This window comes from Dermacentor andersoni, chromosome 7, assembly GCF_023375885.2.
Source record: "Dermacentor andersoni chromosome 7, qqDerAnde1_hic_scaffold, whole genome shotgun sequence".
In the NCBI taxonomy this organism is placed as follows: domain Eukaryota; kingdom Metazoa; phylum Arthropoda; class Arachnida; order Ixodida; family Ixodidae; genus Dermacentor; species Dermacentor andersoni.
The window spans coordinates 139,891,990-139,915,876 of record NC_092820.1 but is presented as its reverse complement, the minus strand read 5'-3'; the positions used below and the strand labels follow the sequence as shown (position 1 = coordinate 139,915,876).

The 23,887-nt window shown below is 43.3% G+C and overlaps 1 protein-coding gene across 1 annotated transcript; it reads right to left on the bottom strand.

Moving 5' to 3' along the window:
* Nucleotides 1-580: 580 nt before the first annotated feature.
* LOC126533753 (tissue factor pathway inhibitor 2-like) lies at nucleotides 581-20,429 on the bottom strand. The gene is made up of 6 exons (XM_050180947.3): nucleotides 20,335-20,429; nucleotides 17,869-17,904; nucleotides 12,996-13,178; nucleotides 11,440-11,622; nucleotides 6,674-6,853; nucleotides 581-1,319 (listed from the first exon to the last, which is right to left on the bottom strand). Exons 1-6 carry the CDS (start codon nucleotides 20,384-20,386, stop codon nucleotides 910-912), a joined length of 1,044 nt encoding a protein of 347 aa, XP_050036904.2. The 5' UTR covers nucleotides 20,387-20,429; the 3' UTR covers nucleotides 581-909.
* Nucleotides 20,430-23,887: the final 3,458 nt, after the last annotated feature.

Below are 23,887 nucleotides of genomic sequence, written 5' to 3'. Positions count from 1 at the left end.
ACGCTCAGAACACCGGTGGCACATATCAAAAGGCTACACTGAACAAGATAAAGTAAATCAAATAATGCGATAGTCGCAATTCATCATGCCGTTAACATACTGCTGCACTTCTGAGATATCGATGAGCCAACATCATATGTAATGGTTTTAGATGGGATCCACAATGTGTCATGACAATCCCAGAGGATAGTTCCACAATATTCACGCAACCGATGGCACATGCCGAATTTCTAAATTAAGAAAGTAAATAAAAAATATGCGAATATTATTCAACATTCCATTGACAAATCGGTGTGTTGTAGAGATGCCTGTGAGCTGACATTCTATGTTCAGCTTTTATGTACGAAGGCACTTTTTTAGTTACGCAGCACATATGTGCGTCTCAGTAATTAGCTTACAGAGATATTTTAACTGGGAAATAGCGCAAGTTTGCTGGTAGTTTCATTGGGCGCATGCATAGTCCTATTATATAATTACACATATGTATCCACCGAGATAACGCCCGAACCAAGAGTAACCGAACAGCCTCCCCAACTCCTGGAAAGGTAGGCAAACAAAGCCTCGGTCGAAAACCGTTAAATGCAGAGAGATGAAGAATAAACTTTATTAAAAAATAAAACAGTGCTTGTCCAGAAGAAGTTGAGTGTGTTGTACTGGTATTCTTGAGCAGATCAGACTGGCGTATTGTTTACGGCCACAGTCTATATGGTATTCAGAATGAATATTCTGCTTAATTGGAAAGGGAGTGAAGTTGGATTTTCTTGTGTAACCTGAATTCTGCGAGTACCCAATAAGAGTGGTTGGCCCTTTTCTCAGCAGTCGAGTTTGGCTAGAGAGGTGGCGTGCGCTCTTTTCCTATGGTTGTGGGGTCGGCGGTGGTGCTTGATGGAGTTTTAAGGGTTAGGCTGGTCAGCCAGCTTGGGTAGGATAGCCAGATAGATGTGTTATCTGTGGTTTGGCAGTCTGGCCAGCTCCGAATTGTCCGGTGGCCTTGCCCGGTGTCGGGTTTTGACCGGATATTACAGGTAGACCGTGTTGGTTCGGATGGCCAGGTGTGGCGGGATGTCCAGTTGGGATGACATTGCTGGTAATGCCAGTTCCGACAGGTTGACCAGGCGCACCAGGCTGTCCTGGAAAAGTAGGAAGACTTGGCTGGCCTGGTAGTTGATTTTGATTTGGTGCACCGATACTTCCGGGTGGAGCAGGTTGACCCCCGGGCGCGGGAAGGTAACCCGGGTAACCGGGCGTCGTGGGATAACCAGGCAACCCATTATTAATTTGTTGCTCACATGTTGGGCAAGGCTTTGAAGATTTGGTATCTGTGGAAGAAAGGAAGAAGCACTAATACATTGTTTTATGAGATACGTTGTTCGTGAAGATAGAATAATTATTTTCCGTGTAAAGAACATAATAATAAATATGCGTGAATTGAAGCGCTTATGTCTTATTGCAAGATAGACACTCTAATAATCAAAGCGTATGGGAGCTTCACGCGCCGCATCAGCTCTTTTCATTGTGCAAACGTGAGCTTAAATAAGACCGTAAATTATATCGACGCAGCGTTGAAGCTTGATGCATCCTTTATTGCGAATATTATTTTTCTCAAGTGAGCATATATCCGTTATCCCACTATATTCTCATTTATCCCCGGCATCGTGCTGAATAGCTTTTTCTATTAAAGCTTGTTATGTGGGCTGAACTGATTAAACGTCGCCATTAGTATCATGAAGGGGCCGGCCATGTTTGTTGTGGCTTACTAATAAGTTATTTTGTTAAGGATATTTACTTAACTGCCTAAATAGTTCTGTTACAACATTGATTACTTCATGTGCAAACAGATTTGAAAACTGAATTCAAGAGCTTGCTCCACGCTAGCTATTCAGTGGCACTTATTTCGGCTTTTAAAAGAAATATGGCGAAAATTAAAGATCATGCAGATCCAAACGCAAACTTTAAAATCTATGGAGAAGCGAAATTTTCGTGATGCGGTAAATATAGCAATAGTACGGTTCATCTTCTGCATCGAGTTTTGTGGCGTAGCTATCACGCTGCTTTCTAACACCAACCACACGACCAATGTGACACACGCAACTACGAATTGTACAATCTCCCGGATCGCCCCACTATTTTTCACGCCATCGCCGCGGTCAGCAGAGTGTACCATGACACATCTCCTGAACTTACTCCCGCCTTACTTAGCGGGAAGCCACCAGCCACCTTGGGAAGTCATATCTTTAATAAAAAAAGAGGGTTCATGGATTATACTTGTTGCAGCGGCAATTTTAATTTGTTGCATCATCAGTGCGTAACTTCGCGCAGAACACAGTTGGCGACAGGCACATTCCTAAGGGTAGTTGCTTCTCTAGATGATGCGGAACCCGATTGCTCTCCTGTATGTGATCTACTCGACAAGACAACAGCGGGAGCCACGACAAGCTAACTTTGGGGAAGATTCGTCTGGAAAGGTTTCCATTAAACAATGGCGACCTGGAGTCCAGCTCGCCAGCCTCAGTGGTGGTGCTCTCAAAGATTCCGCAAAGAAAAATGAACGCAGCCCATGTTGAACCGAGTGGTTGCATCGCTCTGACAAGATAAGCTCGGCGTGGCCGTCTAGACGCGTGTGCTAATTGCGTTTAATTGCAATAATTGCGTAAGGATCCTTGCGACTAGCGCTGGACCATTTGTGATAGCAGGATGGAAGACAGTTCACGTTATCAATTTGCAGCGCGAGGCGAATCGAAACGTTGGCGTGAATTTATCGCTTTAAAAGAATTAAATACAGAGACACGTCGCATCTCGCTAATATGACTGGTATTGCTCATTACACTCTCTGAACTATACTTTCGGCGGAGTGTCTCGGAGTTGTGATGGGGAGGTGCACAAAGGGAAAGCAGTGTCGGCTTTTTATAGTTTGAGGACTTTCGTTTACACAAAGGAACCAGAGAAACCCAAGTTGCAGCCTCCATAAAGCAATGAAATCGACGTCTTTGAAAACGTAGTATTGACCTACCTGCCGTGGTACTAATTATTAAACAGTGTATATATGACCATTAAAAACTAACTAAGAGCCACACAAGAAAACAGTGAACGCTTTTTCAGGTTGTCGCTAGCAACAGTGTGCCACTTTCATTTGCACAGAACGCTTCCATTTTGTTTAAAGATTGGCTCATGATAGCTGGCACGGGCTTTACGTACACGTGGACGCGGTATGGTTTCATGACATTGGCCCGAGGCACATTCACTGGCACGCCAAGCAAAATAGCTACGGCTGAATTTTCTTTACGATGACATGTCATATTGGACTTATGGCGAATGTTATGCTAACTAAATACGATACAATACCAGAACATCTCACTGCAGAAATATTACCGGAAGAAAGCGGGAACAAGCACACGCTTTTCTATCAAAGGACAATTTTATCTTAACATACATGATGTGTGCCCTTTTTGTCATTCTTATGCTGAGACACATTTTACTATGTGCAATATTCACCTGCGTATAAATACCTAGCGTAGTTTTGAAAGTCGGGGACGTATAGTTTCGATAACGTCAGTAAGAAGAAAGAAAGCAATATGCATTCGCGGGGATCATTCAGTGTTTGATTGGGGTGTTAATGTCATAAACAGGAAAGCAACAAAATAATTTGTTCTGCATTTCTTCTGATATACTTAGTGGTACACGAGACATGAATCACAGGTTGAACTATCAGGTTGTTGGCTCGTAACTTCGCACCAAATAAATTACTCTACTGGGAAGGGAAATAAGCTTGTATTGCTGCAATGATTATTGACAGTGATATTATTAGTAATATTTGTTACAATATCGCACAATAATTACGAGTACACTAATGGACCCGCAGCATGAGTTACGAAGCCATGAAGCTAGTATAATTCATTGAGAAAGTATATAAACAAAAATATAGTTTAGTGTAAATGTGCCCCGCTAATAATCACATCAGAAAACATGAAGAGCTTGTACTGTGTCTGATTTTATAGTATGTACGTTAACTTTATCAGGCAAGAGAAAACTATGAGCAAATGTTAGAAACGATATAACGTAAATATATCATTCTCCTAGTGCTAATTTTGAAAGAACTAATCCAGAAAAGGCGGGGTAATAATATCCCCAAGTTCTTCGCAGCATCCTCATCATTACCATCAGCTAAGTTACGTCTCAGGTTTCCCCTGTTTTGGGCCAGCTGATAGCAAGGTGTGGCTGCAAAATTCTGAATTTCATCACACCACCTATCCCTTCGAAGCCTTCGACAGCGTTTCCTTTTTCTTGGCACTCATTCTCTAACTGAAGCCCAGGTCCGGTTAGGAAATGCGGCAAAATATTGACCACACCCGTTTGTTCGCCAGTCCACAACAATGTTTTCATACCTCATAAAGTCAACCCTAAATTTTCTCTTACATAATTCACTGAGAGGCCCTCAGTTCATTCTGAAGCTTCTTTGTTATTCTCAATCTTTGGGCGCCATGTTTTAGTGTTTTCATTTTTTTCTGTACGCATTACTTTTCAAAGATAGTGGTTTTCTTCAGGTACAAAACATAATTTCGTGTAGTCGAAAACGCAATTATCGCTGCGCCAAAGTTAAAAATTAACAAGAGAGTTTCGCAGAAACATAAATTTGACGCAATCGATGTTTGTGCTAGTCGCAGAACGAAGCTGTTTATAATATAGCGCATTAGTATGAACAAAAATTCATGCTCACGATCTAATGAAAAGTTAACAATATTAAGATAAAACCCTCACAAACAAATCTGTTACGCTGCGACATCAGGAAGTGTCATTTCTTATGAAGAAGATCTTGGAATATGTCCTCAGCGGTGGTTCGAGGGGTTCTTACCGCAAGATGTTTGCCTAATTAAAGGAAATATGATCTCGCGGTGGTGAATTTTTACTTCAGTAATAAATAACGGAATGTTGGCACCGAAATATGGTAGCAGCTACACCTTTCAAAGCCCGTGATATGCGTCACATTTTGTCACATATCAGAAACTTCAAATACTACGATATATCACGAAAAAGTACAATATACAGTACTGATTCATTTAGGATTAGGAAACGCCAGTGACACAGTACAAATAAACAAATAGCATAAGGGACAAACGTTGATAGGAAAATTACTAATGTAAATATATATAAACACTAAAGTTGCAAACACAACGATACGAGGGTCACTTGATAAGGATGGCAAAAATACAAGAGATGGCACTTCAATTCTGTTTTCTTCTAAGAGGCGCGCGAGAAGCACCATTTATACGACGGCAGTACTTGTTTACGCTGGTACCGACACTTTGTAAGATTCTGACAACCATTGCTACTGAGCTGTGCTGGGATTTCCGCCAAAATGAAAAAAAGGTGAATTTCGAGGGATGATCAAACGTTTTTATTTAAAATACTGGACGGTTGCCCAACGTAAAACCACGTTGAGCGAAGTTTATGGAGGCTCTGCACCATCACTGAAGACCATTTACTACTGGATAAATGAATTGTAACGTGGCCGAACTTCGACGCAATATGTGTCGCGACTGCTGACGATCGACCAAAGGCGCATGGGGAACACATCTCGAAGCAGTGTTTATTGGTGCTTGATCGCAATCCACAGGAGTTTGGGCGTTGATTCGTGACAGTTGACGAGACGTGCATACATCATTACACTCCAGAGTCTAAGCAGCAGTTAAAGCAATGGACAGGGCCTTATGAAGGGGCTCCAAAAAAAGGCAGAACTGTTTGTTCAGCCGGAAAGGTGATAGCGATTGTCTTTTAAGATTTATGAGGAATAATCTTTGTAGACTGTATACAGAATAGCAAAACGATAACAGGACCATATTATGCAGCGCTACTAGATCACCTAAAAAAGGAATTCCGTAAAGTACGACCTCGGTTAGCAAGGGAAGAACTTCTCTTTCACCAAGACCTGTTTCGCCACACAAATGGTTTGTTGCAGTGGCCAAATTCCACTAGTTAGGCATCGAGGTTGTGCCTCATCAACCCTATTCTCAGGATCTGGTCCCATGTGAGGTTGTCCTCTTTTGAAACGTGAAGAATTTGCTGTGGAAAGAAATTTTCTTCAGATGTAGAGGTTATCTCAGTGGCAAATCATTACTTCAAGGATTTCGAGCAATCAATTGTTTAGAGGGGATAAAAAAATGGAGCGCAGCTGAAAGAAGTGTGTGGAGCTGGAAGGAAACCATATTAAGTTATGAAATATTGTTTTCTGCGAACATGGTATCTTTAACTGCTTTTTACCACACTTATCAAACGACCCTCGTACAACATAGTCGCAGATAGAAAAATGCCCACAGTATACATTATTACAATTCGCTGACGTGCAGTGAGTGTTTGCTTAAGATCGTTAAGAAATCTTCAGTTCATGATAAAGCATATAAATAAATTAAAATATTGCATTGTCTTCTGTTTTCCGTCCCTCATGTGTTTTGCAAGCTGTTGAGATTTTTTAAAGCTTAACATAAAAGCTGATTGGGACAGTCATGACGATCAAGCATATCCGTAGCCATGAACCCATGCAATATCTTTCGCTGAATTTGAGATGCGTTTTTGATATCGAAATTACAGATATGGTATGGAATATTGTGTTGTTCGTCCTAGATATTAGTGTGGCATTTTCTTCACAAAGATTCAGGATTCAAAACGGAGGAATACTTACAGCTGCACCGAAGCATGCACTTCTCCCACTTTGCAAAGCCGTTCCTATTGCTACCGCATTTATTTTCTGGGAACATAAAACAACCATTCTTTTTGTCATCGAAGTAGTATCGTTTCTTTGCGAACAAACATCTGCCAGGCTTTGGCGGTTTGCTGCAGAAAGCCTCCGGCTTCTGTGTTGCTGGAAATAAAATATTGTATGCACATTAACGAAGACAGTGGGCAAAACCACAAAAATGCATTGCAAATATAATTTACTTGCAACTAATTACCATGCCACACAATTGTTTAGTGACATTCAGTTATTGCGTATGTGAGAAATTATTGCCGCTCTGTGTCGAAATATATTTCTGGGGGGTCTGACGCAGGGGTGTTCCGAGCGTTAAGTTTGAATACTATTTTTGTCAGTTTCGTCATTTTACATACTCTAAATATTGTGCAGCCAGTCTAAAATTCCACCAAGACACTTAAAACAGTTCTTCTTTTACGGGAATGAGTGCCAGCTGCGTCTCTTGATTAGTGCTACATAGCTAGACTCAGCTAGATGAGATGCTACAAACACCCGAATATCTCTTTATAAGTAAGGAGCCATGGGCTACCGCATTCGTTAGTACTGTTGCTGTAAAGGAACATGAAATAGGCTGTTCGCAAAACTTTTACATACTGCGCATGTGCGTACCGATGATATGTCTTGACGCATGCTCATACTTCAATATAATATTTCTGTTTCTTGATATCTGAGTTGTTAAAATTGAGAAGAGATAACATTGCCTAAGTGCAAAGCCACACGTGAGCTTCCTTGCACACCTCCCCACACACCTAACTGAAAAGTCATTAAAGTGGAGATGGGAAATAAAGCGTCAACAGGTGGACTCGTGACCTTAATTATTATTGCCCCCCTCTGTTGCCCACTCAGTCCGAGTGAGTCAAAGATTTAGCAATTCTACGAGTGAGATCTCGGTCCGCTCGGTTATGGCAAAATTTGTGCGAAAGCCTGCTTGGGGAACAGCTTATATCACGCATATAGGGGGTTTGATTGTGGAATGATGTTGATTGTGTTCTAATAGTCGATCAATGGCAAACTCCTCTGAACTTGCAAAGCTTCAAATCTGAAAATTCCAAAAAGAATTTTTGCAGCTTCATGCTTCTTTCATGGACACTTTCGCATTTGCTCTCATGAAATTTTTTGTCTAGGTTTTCCGCAGGTATTGTCTGTGATAACAATCAACTTCATAGAAAATATTCCAAATATGACCGGAACTGTGCAGGGTATGCATGGGGACATCTATAAAGCCCCGAAACTTGATGACATTGTATGGTTCTTTATCGTATCTTCTATAACACACCTACAAAACTGGGCTATGCCAAGCGCACTATGGAGTGGTTTCGCAAAGTGAAAGATGCTGTGACGTTTATATGCTACGTGAAACCGCACGCACATGCTACAACCTATTTAAACGTGGCATAATTCTGGTGTCCTAGTAAGCGTGACTAAGGGAAGAGTCGGGTTGCCAAGATATTAATATTGTCGTGCAACGTAAACATAAGGTCCCGCGCGCGTAATAATGCGGTTGTGGACTGTACTCTAACTCATTCTTCTTCTGTAGTGTTAGGTAGGCCTCTTATGTATATTAACACTAATTTCGCAGTCGTGAGTCGATTAGCTTGGATGAGAGTGCCGCTAAGTGGAGTTAACATAACTACAAATGGGAGTGAAAGTACAAGAGTGTGAAAGTGTGTATGACCACTAATAAATACATGCTAGTATGATTGACATGAGCATAAGTGTGAGTGGGTACCTGTTAGTTGGAGCAAACGAAAGCTTGAACGTTATTTTATGCTGGTAAATGTGAGAAGGTGTGAGTATGACATTCGTGTCAGTGCGAATGGGTGCGGGTGTGAACCAATGCAGAACGTGAAACAAAATATTGCTGAGAAAGTGTCCACTTATTCTGCAGAGCTATGAACCAATGTAACAATGTAACCTGGTGTGACGAAATGTGCTGGACGTTGCTCAGGCTTTAGAGTAGCTGCCAAATCACTCCGTGGCTCGGAAGAAAATTAAAAATGTTTGCAGTCAGTCTAGCGTACGCTAAAGAGAATGAGGAAGAAAGCCTGCGCGGTCAACGTACATTCATAAAGTTACTTTGGCATTACAGTTCGAATGCGTTGTTACTTCGTATTACTTGTTTTCTCTTTAGTTGTTTTCGCTTTACTTTCTTTCTTTTTTCTTTTTACAGTCGCCTAGGCATCGCCGGTGGGTCACCGTAGTAATGGCACATTAGAACAGTCGAGGGAATTCCGTGAAGACCACTAGAACGCAGGTTCATTGAATAATGTTTTTTTATGTTAACACTTTTTTAGAAGAGGGTAGTTACATGGGCAAGTATACAGGGTGTTCCAGCATCATACGTAAATGACGTTCTTACTTTCAAAAATCCTTAACAGTTGCCTGTGGCAACTTTTCAACAATATATTTCATGAGCTGGTCTACTCGAAGCAGCGGACAATACTTGCAGAAAAAATTGAGATGCAAGATCGACTAAGTAATACCAAGTCACTAATTAGGTTTTTAACTAATTGCATCTTAGCGCATATTGCAATTTACAAAGTATAGCTGTGGAGTTCGCAAGGCACTTGGAACGAATTTTCATGATCTGCATGATCTGCAGAAATGCATTTGTGTTCCATTTAATTTGTTTACAACATGTCGTTTCATCCACTGAAGCACACAAGTAACTGTAACGCCAATGCTTCTCTCCGCAAAGTTCGGGAATTTATAACTCGACACTGGTGTTGTCCTAAGAATTAATTCCAAGTGAATCCATATTCTTGCGAAGTCCATTGCTAGAATTTGTAAATTTCATTACGAATCATCAGATATTCGCTAAAAAAGTGAATTACTGAATTTTTGTTAATTATTCATTTTTGCATTTCAATTTCTTCTGCAAGTAGTGTGCGCAACTTCGGGGAGACCGGCTCATAAACTAGAATTCAGCTATCTGCCAAAGGCAACCTTTAAAAATTTTTGGAAGTGTTCGCTGAAAGACCCTCTATATAGTGCCTTTTAGTTTCTTGTAGCGCAGACTGAATGAGGGGGACACGGAAATAGGGGTTAGGCAAACACAGAGCACCAACCTTCAAGAACGGATTGATTTCCAGTTCGCCCAGGCGTACGTTTACTGCTCCAAATGTCATAAGACACTTGTACATTGCTCGGTAAATATGAACAAAATCGCGAAACCGCACGCCGACACTTTTGCGGCCACACTGATTATCTATAGCGATGTCCGGTAAATTCGAACAGAGATAATCCAGCTGTTTTATTGATAAAGAAATTGATGGCTTACTGGTGCACGGGCTTGAATTTTGGTCCCGTTAACACCGTACGGGCATCGTATTTTCGAACATCTGAGTCATCGTAGGCTTACGCCTTAAAACGTTTCGTACTGAATAAGGAGCGTGCGAGAAAGCGTGTGCTAGAATTGATGAAGGCAAGTGGACTGGCAAGTCCTACGTAGGAGAGAATGGACGCTGCATAAGGGAACGTGCAAGAGAACACGAACTAAATCTAATGAAAGATGGCGCGGCACATTGGCCAGCGCACTGCAAGGCCCACATGTGCAAACCACGTTTTTCTGAGATTAAGATTCTTGGCAGAAGTAGAAATCAAACAGCACGTGAGCTAATGGAATCTTACTATATAAAAAAGAAAGGTTCAAGTTGCATTAGCGATACCTCTGTCGTGCTCTACAAATCGGAAACAAGATTGACCGCTGGATAACATAGATTTGGGAACAGCCTGCGCTTGTGTGTATGTGCACATATATTCATGTGTCGCAGCCCAAATTAAATCAGTTGGAACTGCCACCCGTGTTGTATTTATGGATCTTCCTTTTGTGCGCGTTTTAACTTGCGGCAAAAAAACATCTCTTCGTGCTCTCTTCGTGATCTATGAGCCGCTGTCATCGTGTTGTTTGCTGGTGTTCACTAGCGAAGGAAATATTGTCATGTTCAAGGAACTCCGGCGAAGCGGGCCAGGACCTTTTTTTGTGACCCCACAAAGCACTCACGTGCTGTCGTTGAAAATCACTGAGCCGGAAGTTGTTTATGCCCACATTCTCGGGAACCATTGCGAGCCTTTTGAGGAGCTCCCTATCAAACAATAGTTACTGATTTTAACTGATTGCTCCCGGCGCGATAGACGGCAGCGCATGGCTCGTATGGCGATGCTCAGTTCCCCTGGATCTTCGACATGGCTATGGATTGGTTACCCAATCGGAGCGTGTCTGACCATTTAGCTCAAACAAAATGAGTGGTCAATAGAAGCCGTCGTCTTTGCGGGCACTCCTTTCGCCAGCGTGGACATACGTGCGCACACACCCGTAATCTGCCGGTGCCCAATGGGGTCAGGGTGAAAATGGGAATGAATTTGGGCAGACAGGGCGCACAGGAAGTCTTAACGAAAACACGAGTTGATGAGTAGACCATGAAACCACGCCAAGGTGTACATTGTGAGGAGCGTACACACCGTTGACGTACAGTTGCCGCAACGCCTGAATGAGCTTGCTCATCTCGAATGATCTAACGCGAGATATACTCACATGTTTGCATTGTATTTGTGAGAATTCTTTTTTAAAGGGCTATGAAAAATATGACGCTAGCTCAGTATGCAGATAATAGAAGCATGCTACGCTAATACGGTACGCGTGTATATCAGCAGCAAATTACTGCTGATATGCTTACCGAAGAAAATTTCGTACTTACGTAGGCACACCTCTTGGCACTTCAACTCACTCCGGAAGGCGTTCCCTACTCCACCACATATGGTGTGGTTGAACATTTTACAGAACATGGTTTCAGGTTCAAAATACCAGGACACTTGTACTGGTCCACAAGGGCCAACGACTGGTGGTTGTAGGCATACTTTTGAGGACGATTGAGTCAGGGCTGGAAAAGTGTGCATTGTTAGTATTAATAGTGCGGGAGAAATACCTGCAAATAAGATCGACTGCACCACCGTTTTCGGCATATACCCTGATATAGCATTTGATCTTTGCTGGAAGCTACGTTATCTGCAATATCCTTTGCGGTATTTCGTCAGTTCATTGTGAAATGATGGACTTCTTCAATGAAACACCACGTTGTGCTCAATCCTTCACATAAAATGTGAGCTGGCTGCTGTCCAACACATTCGAGATCAAGTGCGTGAACCAGAGAAATTTGACTGCATTAAGTGGCAGAGGTGGCAGCCTGGACCTCGGCATGCTGAGGAAGATTTCAGCTGAGCATGCGGAGTCCTAAATGTTGCAATGCAGCGATCGTTTGTCTTATCGACTACGGACGGTTGAACACATGTAACCTGCACTGATCGTCGTTGATGGCAACCGCAGTGCCGCTGAAGAAAACCGAAAATAACAAATAGGTAAGACCATAGCGTTGTGCGCTCCGACGTGTTATATCTGCGAGTGAACGGACAGGCCGGAAAGGTTAGAGCAGTTTAATTAGTTTGGCAGTGCATGCGTGTGTCCAAGCTGTTAAAATGAAAGTTGTCGGTAGATACCTTCTGATTGCAAAGAAAAGTATGGCGTTCGAGGGCAGTAAACAAATGTCTTGACGACGTACATTAGCAGTGCTGGTCTTATATGGCACTTGGTAGCTCTGAATACCGTGACCTACTGTGTAAACTTCGTGGCGCTGTCATTGCGTTATTGCTGTTGGCTGTGACGTGTTTGATGCTATCGAGGTTATTTTTCACCAGCAACCTTACCCTCTGCGCATTTACTGTGTAAATTGGGCAAACTGCAGGTGTGTGTCGGGTCGAGACTTATCATCTTCATTGTTATGTACGCCTAGTATTATTGCAGCGGCGCTGTTTTAAATGTCGTGCCAAGAAGGAATTGCACGCAAACGCAGCGCAAGAACAATTTCTATGCAATGCGCATAATGGGATCATCTTCCACAGTACAATTGCTTGTTGTGGCATCCGATATACATGCACGGAAGGTACTGGTATCAGAGGCTATCCGGATTCAGAAGCCTTGCAGTAATTCACAAACAATGATTTGGAGCGATAGTTCGGCGCGCATGCGACCCCAAATTGTGTTGTCGATTACGACCTTTCTTTTGATCAACAACACCCAACGACATTTTTTTTTTCCTCATTACCCCACCTCGACATCCCTAGCTTCGCCACTGCCACAACGTGTGGAAGAGAGGGAAATGACGGTATTATTTTTTTATTGTCCCTCATGTAGAAAGAACGCGCAACTACTCAGAAAGGCATTCGTTCAATTACAACAGCCCACATAAAATTCACTTACGCACGCACTGTTTCATGCATTTCTTCATACTGGGGAACAGATTGTTTCCTCCGGCGCAAACTCCGGGCGTCAACATCTTGCAGGTGTTGCCTTGAGCATCATAATACCAAGCCTCCGTCAGTGGGTGACAAACGCCAACAAAGGGGGGCTTCGTGCAGGTCTTCGCACTCTTTTCACTGAGACCTGAAAAATATTACATACGTACATACTCGTTGACGATGATGGCACTCACTTTCCGTATTCGGCTTTCCAACTGTTCAATAATATTTTGAGACCGAAGCGTCTTGTCAAAGTGAAAGTTAGCCGGGTTTTCATAGTGCACAAGTGAGCCATAGGGCGATCGGTGGAGCTGACTGCTTCAAAAAGAAAGAGAAGCATGTGTCTGACATGGTAGAAGGGCAGAATCGCTTCCCCAGAACAAGAATATAGAGTATTGGTAATCTAGTAGAAGAGAAGCTTCATTTGCAGAGACAGATAATTGCGATAACTTCAGATGCTTAGGCAGCGTAATAAATGCAATAAAATAAATTCAATCACTGAATGTTGGATTAACGGTAGGAAGGAAGCAGGAATAGATGGAAAGACATGAAGGTTAGCCAAACCTCAGACCGGCTGGCTGCCTTGTGCTGCTGAAAGTGGATAAGGAGAATGAAGGAGGATTAAAATATAATAGAAAAGAGATGTTACAAAAAAGCAGAAAAAGCCCAAAAGAAAGGGTAAAAAGGAAACAAGAATATGACACTCCTTAAAGTGTGTCTCTAAGGACAGTTCTCCGCAATAAGTGCGACAGCGCCGTCAAAACCTTCTGTGCTGAGAATGGTCTCGGCCAGTGTCCGAGGGTCCTCTTCTCAGACAAAGAGCGTTTGTTAAGACAATCTAACACTCTTCAGTGTTTTTCCTGAGCGCAATGAACGTGGGCACTCACAGAGAAGGTGGGATATTATTTTCTTGCGCCCAAAGTTATTTATTTATTCATTTATTTTTATTTATTTATTGAGTGCCTCCATCGCCTTAGAAGGCATTACCCGTGATGCCCAGACGCATATGTCGTCTGCGTATATTGAGAGATGCGTGGTCTGCGGAACTACATCAACAATGTTGATGGACGCAAGGTAAAAGAGAGTAGGGCTCAGGACTTCACCTTGTGACTACCCACAACAAGTACAATCGTGCGTTGTTGTACGTAGAAAGAAGGGGGAAGGGTTTGCCCCTCAAATACCTGCGAATCCATTAGTAGACACGGCGCCTCAATCCAAATTTCTACGAGGCACCCAGAATAGCTTCATATTATACAGTGTCGTATGCACCTTTCACCTGCTAGAATATCGCTGGAGATATTCTGGTTAGGCTTTTTCGTTGCTGTACAGACGAGACAAGGTCAATCACGTCCTCTATCGTGAACCGTCGACGTCAAAAGCCGCTATGCCATCAGGGTATATCTCGTTATGCTCCAGGTACCACTCCATGCGAGTCAGTACCATCCCCTCCATCACCTTTCCAACAGAGCTGGCAAGTGCGATGGGGCAATAGCATGCCAGGTCCAGGCGAGATTCACCTTATTTGGGCATAGGAACGATGCGGCTGGACTTCCACGAGGGAGGAACCAATCCGTTGGTGCACGAGTCGTTGTATATTGTAAGAAGGAGACGCCGAGATTTTGGCAGAGGTTATACAGGGCCATGTAAGCGAAACCATCAGGTCCATGTGATAAGGAAAGCTTGCATGCTACCAAAGCTGCCTGAAGCTGTTCTACAGAGAACATATTGACCATCTGGGAATCTCTCAACATCGATGTGTTTCCTAGATCACTCGCGATGAACGTGGACCCCTCACCGACAACCCTCACGCAGATGTCTGCTGTTACTTCAATTTCGCGACGACATTGGTGGAGAGCAATGCAGTTGAAGGCACTTTACGACTGGGGCAAACAAGTATGATCTGTCATGAGCAGGGGTGCGCAAGGAATCACAAGTTCTAGCCGCATAATTTAAAAAGCCGCGATGCGTACTCGAGTGACTTAGTTGGTTGTCAAAACTTACTGCAATAACTAAAATTGTCAATTCAAGATTTCCTACGTGTTACAAATATTTACGGCACTGTCAATAGCAAGATTTCACTCAACGTACAATAAAAGAAACATTAGTCTATAAAGTCTTCATTGTCCCATAGCAGCAGGACTCCTGCCATCTGGCAAGAAAAACTATTATAGTGTGAGTCATCTTGCATCACTGCTCGGCGCGTCACTCTTAGGCACATCACAATTTCACGTGATTTAGCCAATTTACCTTCGTTCTGTGAAATAAGTTCTGAATAAGACCCCGATGACACCGGGGTTTTTCGGTCGACCTCCATCGCTCTCTTTCAAGCACTGGAGGACCGAGATTTGGGCACCGAGACACGTCTCTCGGGCCCTGGGGTTCTTTTGATTTTTGGGGCCTGTGGAAATGGTGTCTGCAGGCCCTTCGAAGAGGATGGAGCAGCACTGGCTGCTTCTACCTAGGGGTCGGGAGGGGTCACTGCCGCACCACGGCCCGTGGGCTCTGAGGACTCCTGAGGCCTCTGTGACGCTGCCACCACCTGCATCACATCGGCATAACTTCTTCGCTGAAGTTACGATAGTCTCCTTCTGGCCTCAGAGAACAAGATTTTTTTTCACTGTTAGTGCAATTACTTCTTTTTCCTTTTTCTAACAATGGTAAGACCACGAGTAAGCTGGATGGTTTCCTTTGCAGGTAATGCGATGTGAGTAGAAGTTCATTTGTCAGATTGATGATCACTGGAGCGGCATTTAGCACAGGTTGTCTGACCTCGACATGCGTGTGAAGCATGTCCGAACCTTTGGCACTTGAAACAACGTGTTGGGTTCGGGATATATGGTCTGACGTTTACTTGTACGTACCCTGCATCCAGGGAGGTAGGCATCATGCGTGTTCCAAAGGTAAGTATGACATGTTCTGTCTGGATTTCTTGGTCATTCTTCGTAATTCTTTGTACTTGTGCCCAGTTTTCTTTCTGGAAACCCTCGAGGAGTTCCTCATCGCTCACGTCAATAAAGTCTTCCTCTGATATCCCGCCCCGGCTTGTATTTAGTGTTCTATCTGGTGAAATTGTCACTGTTGTGTCACCAATACCGGTAAGTTCCGAGAGCTCTTGCGCTTGATCTTTGTAATTTAGTTCTAAGAGGAGGTCCCCGCTAGACATTGTTGAGGCTTTATATGCCGGTCCGATTTTGTCTTTCGGATACCTGGCCACCAGAAATGGAGAGAGCTTTCTTACTGGTATGTTGTTTTGACTTTGGACTACATAGTGCTTCGGAAATCATGGGGCGTTACTCCGAAAGGAGAAGTGGAACGGTGCTTTGTAGTGGTATCTTTTCAGACGCCGATAATTGGCAAAAGGCCTTTGCGCTGCCATAAGAAAATGTGTTTGTTCGGCAACAGCGCCGACCGCCCACCACGGAGCTCAGTGAGGGGACGCGGATAAGCTTGCGTAAAAGTATGCACGATGCTAGTCGTATGCCATCACTATAACCAAATATGGTGTACCCAAGCTAAAAGAGCGACCCAGGGTTAAGCCTTGCCGGAAAGGAGAAAGGAAGTAAATGGAAGAAAGAAAAAGACAGGAAAGGCCAGCATCTGAGGGAGAAAGAAGAAGATTTGAGGAGAGAGAGACAGGAAAATGCGACTGCCGATTTCCCCCAGGTGAGTCAGTCTGGAAGTGCCGTCGATGTGAAGCATAAGCCAAAGCGGGATTGTTGCTTCCGCCGGGGGGCCTTAATGGTCCAAACACCCTGCATCGGCTCAACCCCCAGGATCCCCCTTTCCCCAGACACGGCTAAGCCACGCACGGCTACACGCAGGAGGGTCCAATCCTCATGTGCTCGGGTACGTGGTGTCGTGACGCACCAAACGCCTGCTGGCGCAGACGCCCTTGCGGGGTCTCGGCAAAGTGTCAGGGGTGGCAGCATACAGCGTGCAAACGAAAAAGGCAAGGTGCAAGCTATTGGCGTGCTGTATCCCCTAGGAATACTGTACTCTACATAGGCACTCCTGAACGGCCCTTCCGTGATGTGAGAAAACTTGTTCATCTTGATTTCTTTTGAAATTTGATGTTCTTGAGAAACAAGCTTGCGTGGTGATGTTCTAAATAGGCGAATCATAATCTATTTCTCAAATAGCTTTTATCACCCATTCATACCATATGTTGCTATGTATTGTAGAATTTTACACATCTATATCGCAACTAGCTTGTATCATTTTGTTGAGTACAGAAATGGCAGCGATAACAAAAGTGCAGTCTGACTGTTGTCCTACGACTATCACAAAAACGTACATTTTAATCCAAGGGCGTCACCTATCTGCATAGGCGATATAAATATGCCACATTTCGCTGGTTTATTATTTCTGTTTGGACGTCTCCAGTCTCTGCTCTACTTAATTACACAAACGATAAGATTTGTCCTTGTTTTGAAAAGTGGGCACTAAAAATTTCTCTTTGCGGCAAGATATTCCTAAGTTTCAAGTGCCGGAAAGGGAAAGACCAACGGTAGTAAGCCACAAATTTTCATAACATTAGGCTTATAGCTAATTCGTCGTTTTTAAGGCAATTGTCAAGGAGCCAACACCTATGCGAGAAACTACACATATAAGATGTGTTTAGGGCATCTCGCAAACATCTATTGTTTCAAAACACAATGTAGGTCACATGTAATAAGTGCCCTAAAAAACGTAATCTAGCTCGCTCGGAAAAGTGTAGACTGAAAGAACCAGAACACCGGAAGTTTCTTGGGGACATAAGCTAACTACAATGTTGGCAGATGCGGAACCGACCGCAGAGCCTTATAATAAGAAAGATGGCAAAAATATAATTATACCTTTTGTGTCATATTGACCGTAGCATACGCTGAGCACTGAAACAGAAATGTAGAATCACTGAAGCACAATCAAAATCATCACTAAAAATCTGTGTCATATACATATTCGCTTCCAAGCTTTCTGTCGTGTTGTAATATCCACAAGAACCAAATAGGCAGTTCCTCTTAGGCACCACGCGTGCATAAGGTACCAGCTTGCAAACATTAAAGCTTTCATACTTCGGGCATGCCGTTTTGTTTTACAGACCAAATAAAAAGAAACCTTAGTTTACACATAATGATGCGATGGTATGAGTAGAAAAAACACGAAGGGGTTAGGCTGGGTAACCTTTGCTATGGCAGCGTACGTTAAACGCAGTTGGGAAAAATCATATTCTAGGTTACTTAAACCCTTCACCTCACGTAGATCTCACCTAAATCTTTCTCAATGAAATCTTACTTACTTTAAAATTTTATTCTCTTAATAATGACGTTTGGGAATCAGTAGAGAGAAAATTTTGAAAAATTTCAAATGGTAAATTCATGTGACGTACAGTACATAGTCAGCAGTGCATATTAAATCCAAAACAAAGAACACACCTGGGTGCGGTGTTCTTAAAGCTACACCTGTCATTGGTCAATGCACTAATGTCGGGTTGTAGCAGGAAACTTGGCCTCAGGTGGTTCTCTCTAAACAAATATAAGCAGAGAAAGCGGTTTCCTTGGCACGCATTGCACTAAATTTGGCTATGTTCGTGGTATCTAGAAGAAGCGATCAAAACCTTTTAGCTCTAGTCAGTGAAGCTTTAAAGTGAATAGCTTTCTCCGGAGCTTTCACCCATTTTCATAGACAGTGTTCGACGGTCGGAGGTTAGGGGTCAGAGGTTCGGGTCCCCGCGGATACGATGCTGCCGATGGAACAAGCGAGTTCTCTCAGTGAATCTAGCCGCGCGGCGTATTCCTCGCCGAACGTCAACAGGTTAAGCTTCGGTAATTTCTATAAATACTAAGCGGTCACAGTTCCTCGCCGAACGTCAACAGGTTAAGCTTCGGTAATTTCTATAAATACTAAGCGGTCACAGCTGCCCTTTCTTTGTTCCAGCGGACACAATTAGCCTTCTCTTTTTGTTGTAAAACAAAACATCATGGTGACCACTGCAGTGGTTACCCGTGGCAAAACATTCGCTTTACATGTCATAAGACACCAACTAACAATGACATCGAGGTCAGCAGAGGGGAAATTACATGTACTTATTGATTGAATTACAGAAATGATAAAATCAAACCGATGGCCCGACAATTTATTAGTCATATCTTACGAATAGAAAAAATACAGACATCAAAGACAGCCTAGAAGAAATAATTTGTACTGTTCTTTTTTTTTAATCCAGTTCGATTTCAATTCACTTATAATTTTTTTTCATTAAAATATAAGTACCAGTAACCTCCCCTATGCTGTCGTTAGTGTCTGTTTGTTGGCCGCTTATAATATGACTACGAAAAAAATAGCATTCTCGGTTTTCTTTTTTCTAGTTCATTACATAACGAGACCTCGAATCCGGAGCATTGATGCCTTCAGGCAGTACGTGAGAGTTTACTAACAAGTTGCTTTCACTCAAAAAGATCGCGCGCACGTAACGCTGGCGGCAGAAATAATATTTCACATCTCACATGAATGCCATGAGTGGTGGCGCTGGCTAACACTCCCAGGTTTTCTTCTAGTAGATAAATATAAGTACCCCAGAAAGTCGATGGCTAGACGGCGCCGCGGCAGCTTAGTTTGTATGAGCATCGCAAGCGTGATTCGAAGAAGCCGGTTCGTGCCCTAGCTGCGGCAAGTTGTTCTTTTTGCGGTTTCGTTTCCATTGATTTAACAATATATAAATCAATTAAAAAGTACAAGTAATTTCTCCTACACAGACCTCCGTGTGTTTCTTGCGGGCTTCTTAATGATATGTCTAATAAAAATTCGGTCCCTCGGTTCCCTTTCTTCTCGTTCATTTTACACGTTTAGAATACGTAAAAATGATGCCTCTCATGTTCAAATTTATTTTGTATTTTTACAGAAATCGATGCTTTTAATCAATTTGTGTTCTCGACAATCAGCAGAAACGGTAGTTGCACTTCCCCGCGCTAACCCTGAACGGTATCAGCTAGCATACCCGGGGCTATTGTACACAAATAGCCGAGATTTTGGCTGGTGAGACGGCGCTGCAGTAGATAATTAGGTCAAGCGCTGCACGCGTAACGTGGTGGATGCAGGTTCGATCCCCACCCGGGGCAAGTTATGTGTTTGTGCGTTTTCATTCTCCTTTACCTGATTATTCTTACATTTAAGCTACACATAACAATGCATTTACTTTATGTTTTCTGTGACTTCTTATCCTCACCTTTCGCTTACTCGCGATTAGCAAACAAATCTAGCCCCTTGAATCTATTGATTCTGGCCCGTTGCAACTCTGTATGCACAAGAAAGTGAGAACATACCGTGCGCATAGACTACGCAGAAGAAAACAGGGATGTCGGTGAAAGGCTTCATTGCTACGCAACTGATGCAGTATGGGGAAGCGCACAGTCGCGGCGAAGGCCACTTTGCGGCCTACGCGACCTTGTCCCTATTTATATAAAGCCATTGTTGAGCTAAAACTCATCGATCACAGTGTAGACCTTTCCGAGATTTTAAAAACATGTTTCTAACTCTGAAACGGCCGCGCTGGGTTTGGGATTGGATGCTTCCTGTAAGTAGTGCAAGGTGGTCGAATGCCGCTGCATCACAGCCACCCTCAAGAACATAAGAAGCTCTTACACTGCGAAAAATTCGCTGCTGGAGGAGCCATAACAACGACTTTTTTCTTGGATCGGCATGCAACACTTTTTTTCGGAATACCAGATATCTTGTGAATTTTAGAGGTACTTCCGCGTAGGCTTCAAATAGGTTGTTCCAAAGAATGACATGACAATGGTAAATAGCCAATGGGATGGTGCGTGAGCAATTTATAAAGCTCACTTTCCTGAGCGCCACAAGGAATTTAATGAAGCGAGCAGTAAGCATAGAGAGCATAAACGCTAGTTAGCCCACACCAGACGAGTGAATCTTGTAAGATCATCATGTTGTGCAGAAAAATATCCAACATCGAGAAAAACACAACAGAACCATTTTCACAAATGCTCAAGCGTCCCATCACGGTGGGTTCGGCAACTGCACTCTATTTTCGAAGCCTGCTGCCTGATGAATATAACCTTGCTTGGGTAGTAAAAATTGGTGCTAATCTAATTTGTGGCCCCATTTCACATCATTATGATTGTGAACTGAGAAGTCCAAAGATCCACATGCTGCTTAATGCACGTTGAGGTTTTGGCGGTTCATGAGGAAAAGCTTCGTATTACTGTCAGTGACTGCCGTGGGAACTTTTCCTTTAAACGTGATATTTGTTGTTCAGATTAGGCGTACTATACCTGTAGTAGTGTCACTTTCTGTGAAGACCCTCATCAGAAAGACTTCAGAGCAGCTAGCAAGCACATAGGGTCTTCTGCTCGGTGGTTTGTTGCGGCGGCCACAAGATGCACAAGATGTTTTGAGCTCTTAATGAGGACTTTGATTTGCATGGCTACAAGATTACTATGTTCATTTGACTAGCTTTGGGACACTCAGAAAATTTGCATATTTAAGTTCTGACCATGCAAAGAAAGTGAAATCACGAACTTTAAGCTTGCCCCGCACATCAGAAAGATTCCTTAATTATAACCTTAAAGAAGTTAACGTGCACCAATATGTTTCATCTAAGCTTCAAGTACTACATCTAATAAACACACATTATTAGCAAACTTTAGTAACGGAGATTTGTGCAGAATCTCCCAGTGGTAAAAGCACTGCAGTGCGGTCATACAAAATGCGAAAGCTTTGTGACGATCGATGCATGTTAAACTTGCTTTGCTGGTTGCTTTTATTATAGATAATTAGCGTTGATATTACAGAGAAAGCTTAATTTCTTCAATGCAACTTATATGACACGACAGTGGTGAGGAAATGTTAAACGCTGCCTTGCACGCACTACGGCTCTTTGTCTGCGTAGTACAGAGAACACACAGGGAGAGGTGTTTGCTTGAGGCCTTTTTTTTTTTTTTGCCACATTTCATAACCTCTGAGAGGGTTGAGCTTTGTCATTGCCTCACATGGCACATCGCATTGTGGGAAAAGAATTCAGTTTGAACTGGATTATGGGGCTGTGTGTGCCAAAATAGCAGTCGTGTTATAAGACGCGCAATAGTGGCGTACTCCAGAATAATTTGGCAGCATGGTGTTATTTAACTTGTCCCAAAATCTAAGTGCACGTGCGTTTTTATTTCGGCCCCGTAGAATTGCTGCTGCCGTGGTCGGGATCAAATGCGCGACCTCGAGCATTGCAATAGGCGCAAAGCTGCCGCGGCTTCCACAGAGCTGTTGATTTTACGTGTGACCGCTCCCGTAGTGTCGCCTGTACCCTGCGGTACACTTTAATTAATGCGACTCTGCTTCCGCACGCCCTGTGTAACTCGTGCGCTTGCCATATTTGCATGATGCTTATTTTTCAGAAATAGCAGAAAGGTACTTTACCGTACCTTGAACTTTAGTTTATCCAGTTTTCTCGGAACCGCTGTCGTATTATAGCAGGGTTTCCGTGCCTTCTCACGTCACATGCCTTTCCTTCTGCTTGTATGCGAACTGCTTCTTCTGCATTCTCCTCTCCACAATTCCATCTACGTTCCCTTTGGACTCGCAGATTAGTAGAAAGGCAGGCGCTGTAGTTTCGAGAATGCCTTTGAAGGGGTTCACCGATAATTAGAATTGTGAAGAGGTCAATGCGACGACGCCCATGGAGCTCCAGAAGGCATTGTGCACTTTCGACGTGGTGGGGTCCAAACGAGTGTCTCGTGTCGCCTTCATCCTGTCGTGTACGCGGTGTGCCAGGCAACCGCAGCAAGAGCAGCAACCGCATCGGCAGCAGTGAAAAAGTCGAAGGAAGAGATAAAGAAAGCTTCGTTTAAAAAAAATCGCGATGAAGCAACGCTGTCTGCAATCTAAGAATGCCTTTAACGTAATTTGGGAAGACGATACATGTGGCACTATGCTACACAAGCAGTGCTCTCCTTGCCACTGCGAGGTACAAGTACGCGGCAGCGAACCGAAAATTTGTCAATTACCAGCTCGAAACCACGTGCATCGTTTCCTGTAGGCACTGGGCTTAGCACAATAAACGACAGCATCTGTGTCTTGGCCAGAGGCACAGAGTTTCAAGCGTAGCGTGGGAAAGTGGCAGCTTTCACGATGGAAAAAGAAAAGGCGGGAATGCTGCTCTTACCATTGTGCGGTCTTTTACCGAGCTATTAGACACCACTAACTGTTCGCTACAAAAGAAATCCCAGTTATTGCCGAGAGAAAGGTAAACGCTTTAAACGTCAGTGCTGCAAAACGCAGCGCTGCAAAAAGAAAGCAAGAAAAAACGCAAAACTGCACAAGCAAGCGTTCCGTTCGCACACCTCCAATTCACATTTCATTATACCGCACGCATGGCGACACAGATAGAGATGGGTATATGCAGACTCGCAGGAATGTTTCGTCCGCTACCCTGCAATCTAGTCACAAACCGCAATTTGTGAGGACCAGCGGTTAACATAAGCTTGACTTTACTGTACCCATGCCGATTATATTGCGCCCGAATGAAATACTGTTCGTGCCTCCTGCGACGCTTCTGAGACTTTCAAGAGGATATGATTGGTTTTACAGTTGCTCTCCTTCAGAGTCTTCTCAAATATGCTCGAGAGAAAGAGCTTTTGTTAACCTGTACTTGAAGGCTGAAATCGCTAGTGTATTCCTCTGAAACAGAGCGATAACTGTGCTTCACTTTAAAATGGCACAATTCGCCTGATGAGTTCACGTCAAGAAATTTGAGGGCGAAGTTGGCACTCGGACATATAAATAGCACCCCTGCAACAACACACTTTTATCAGGCAGGAACTTGCTCTTTTTTTTAAACTCGACACGCGCACTCCGGTTTTGTCA

Excerpts from the sequence above, each read along its gene's own strand:
- LOC126533753 (XM_050180947.3), bottom strand. The coding sequence starts at position 20,386 with ATGAAGCCTTTCACCGACATCCCTGTTTTCTTCTGCGTAGTCTATGCG. Across the intron at positions 13,179-17,868 it reads CGGTCAATATGACACAAAAG|GTCTCAGTGAAAAGAGTGCG; the intron begins GTATAATTATAT and ends AATATTTTTCAG. Across the intron at positions 6,854-11,439 it reads GTGCCAAGAGGTGTGCCTAC|CAACACAGAAGCCGGAGGCT; the intron begins GTAAGTACGAAA and ends TTTTATTTCCAG.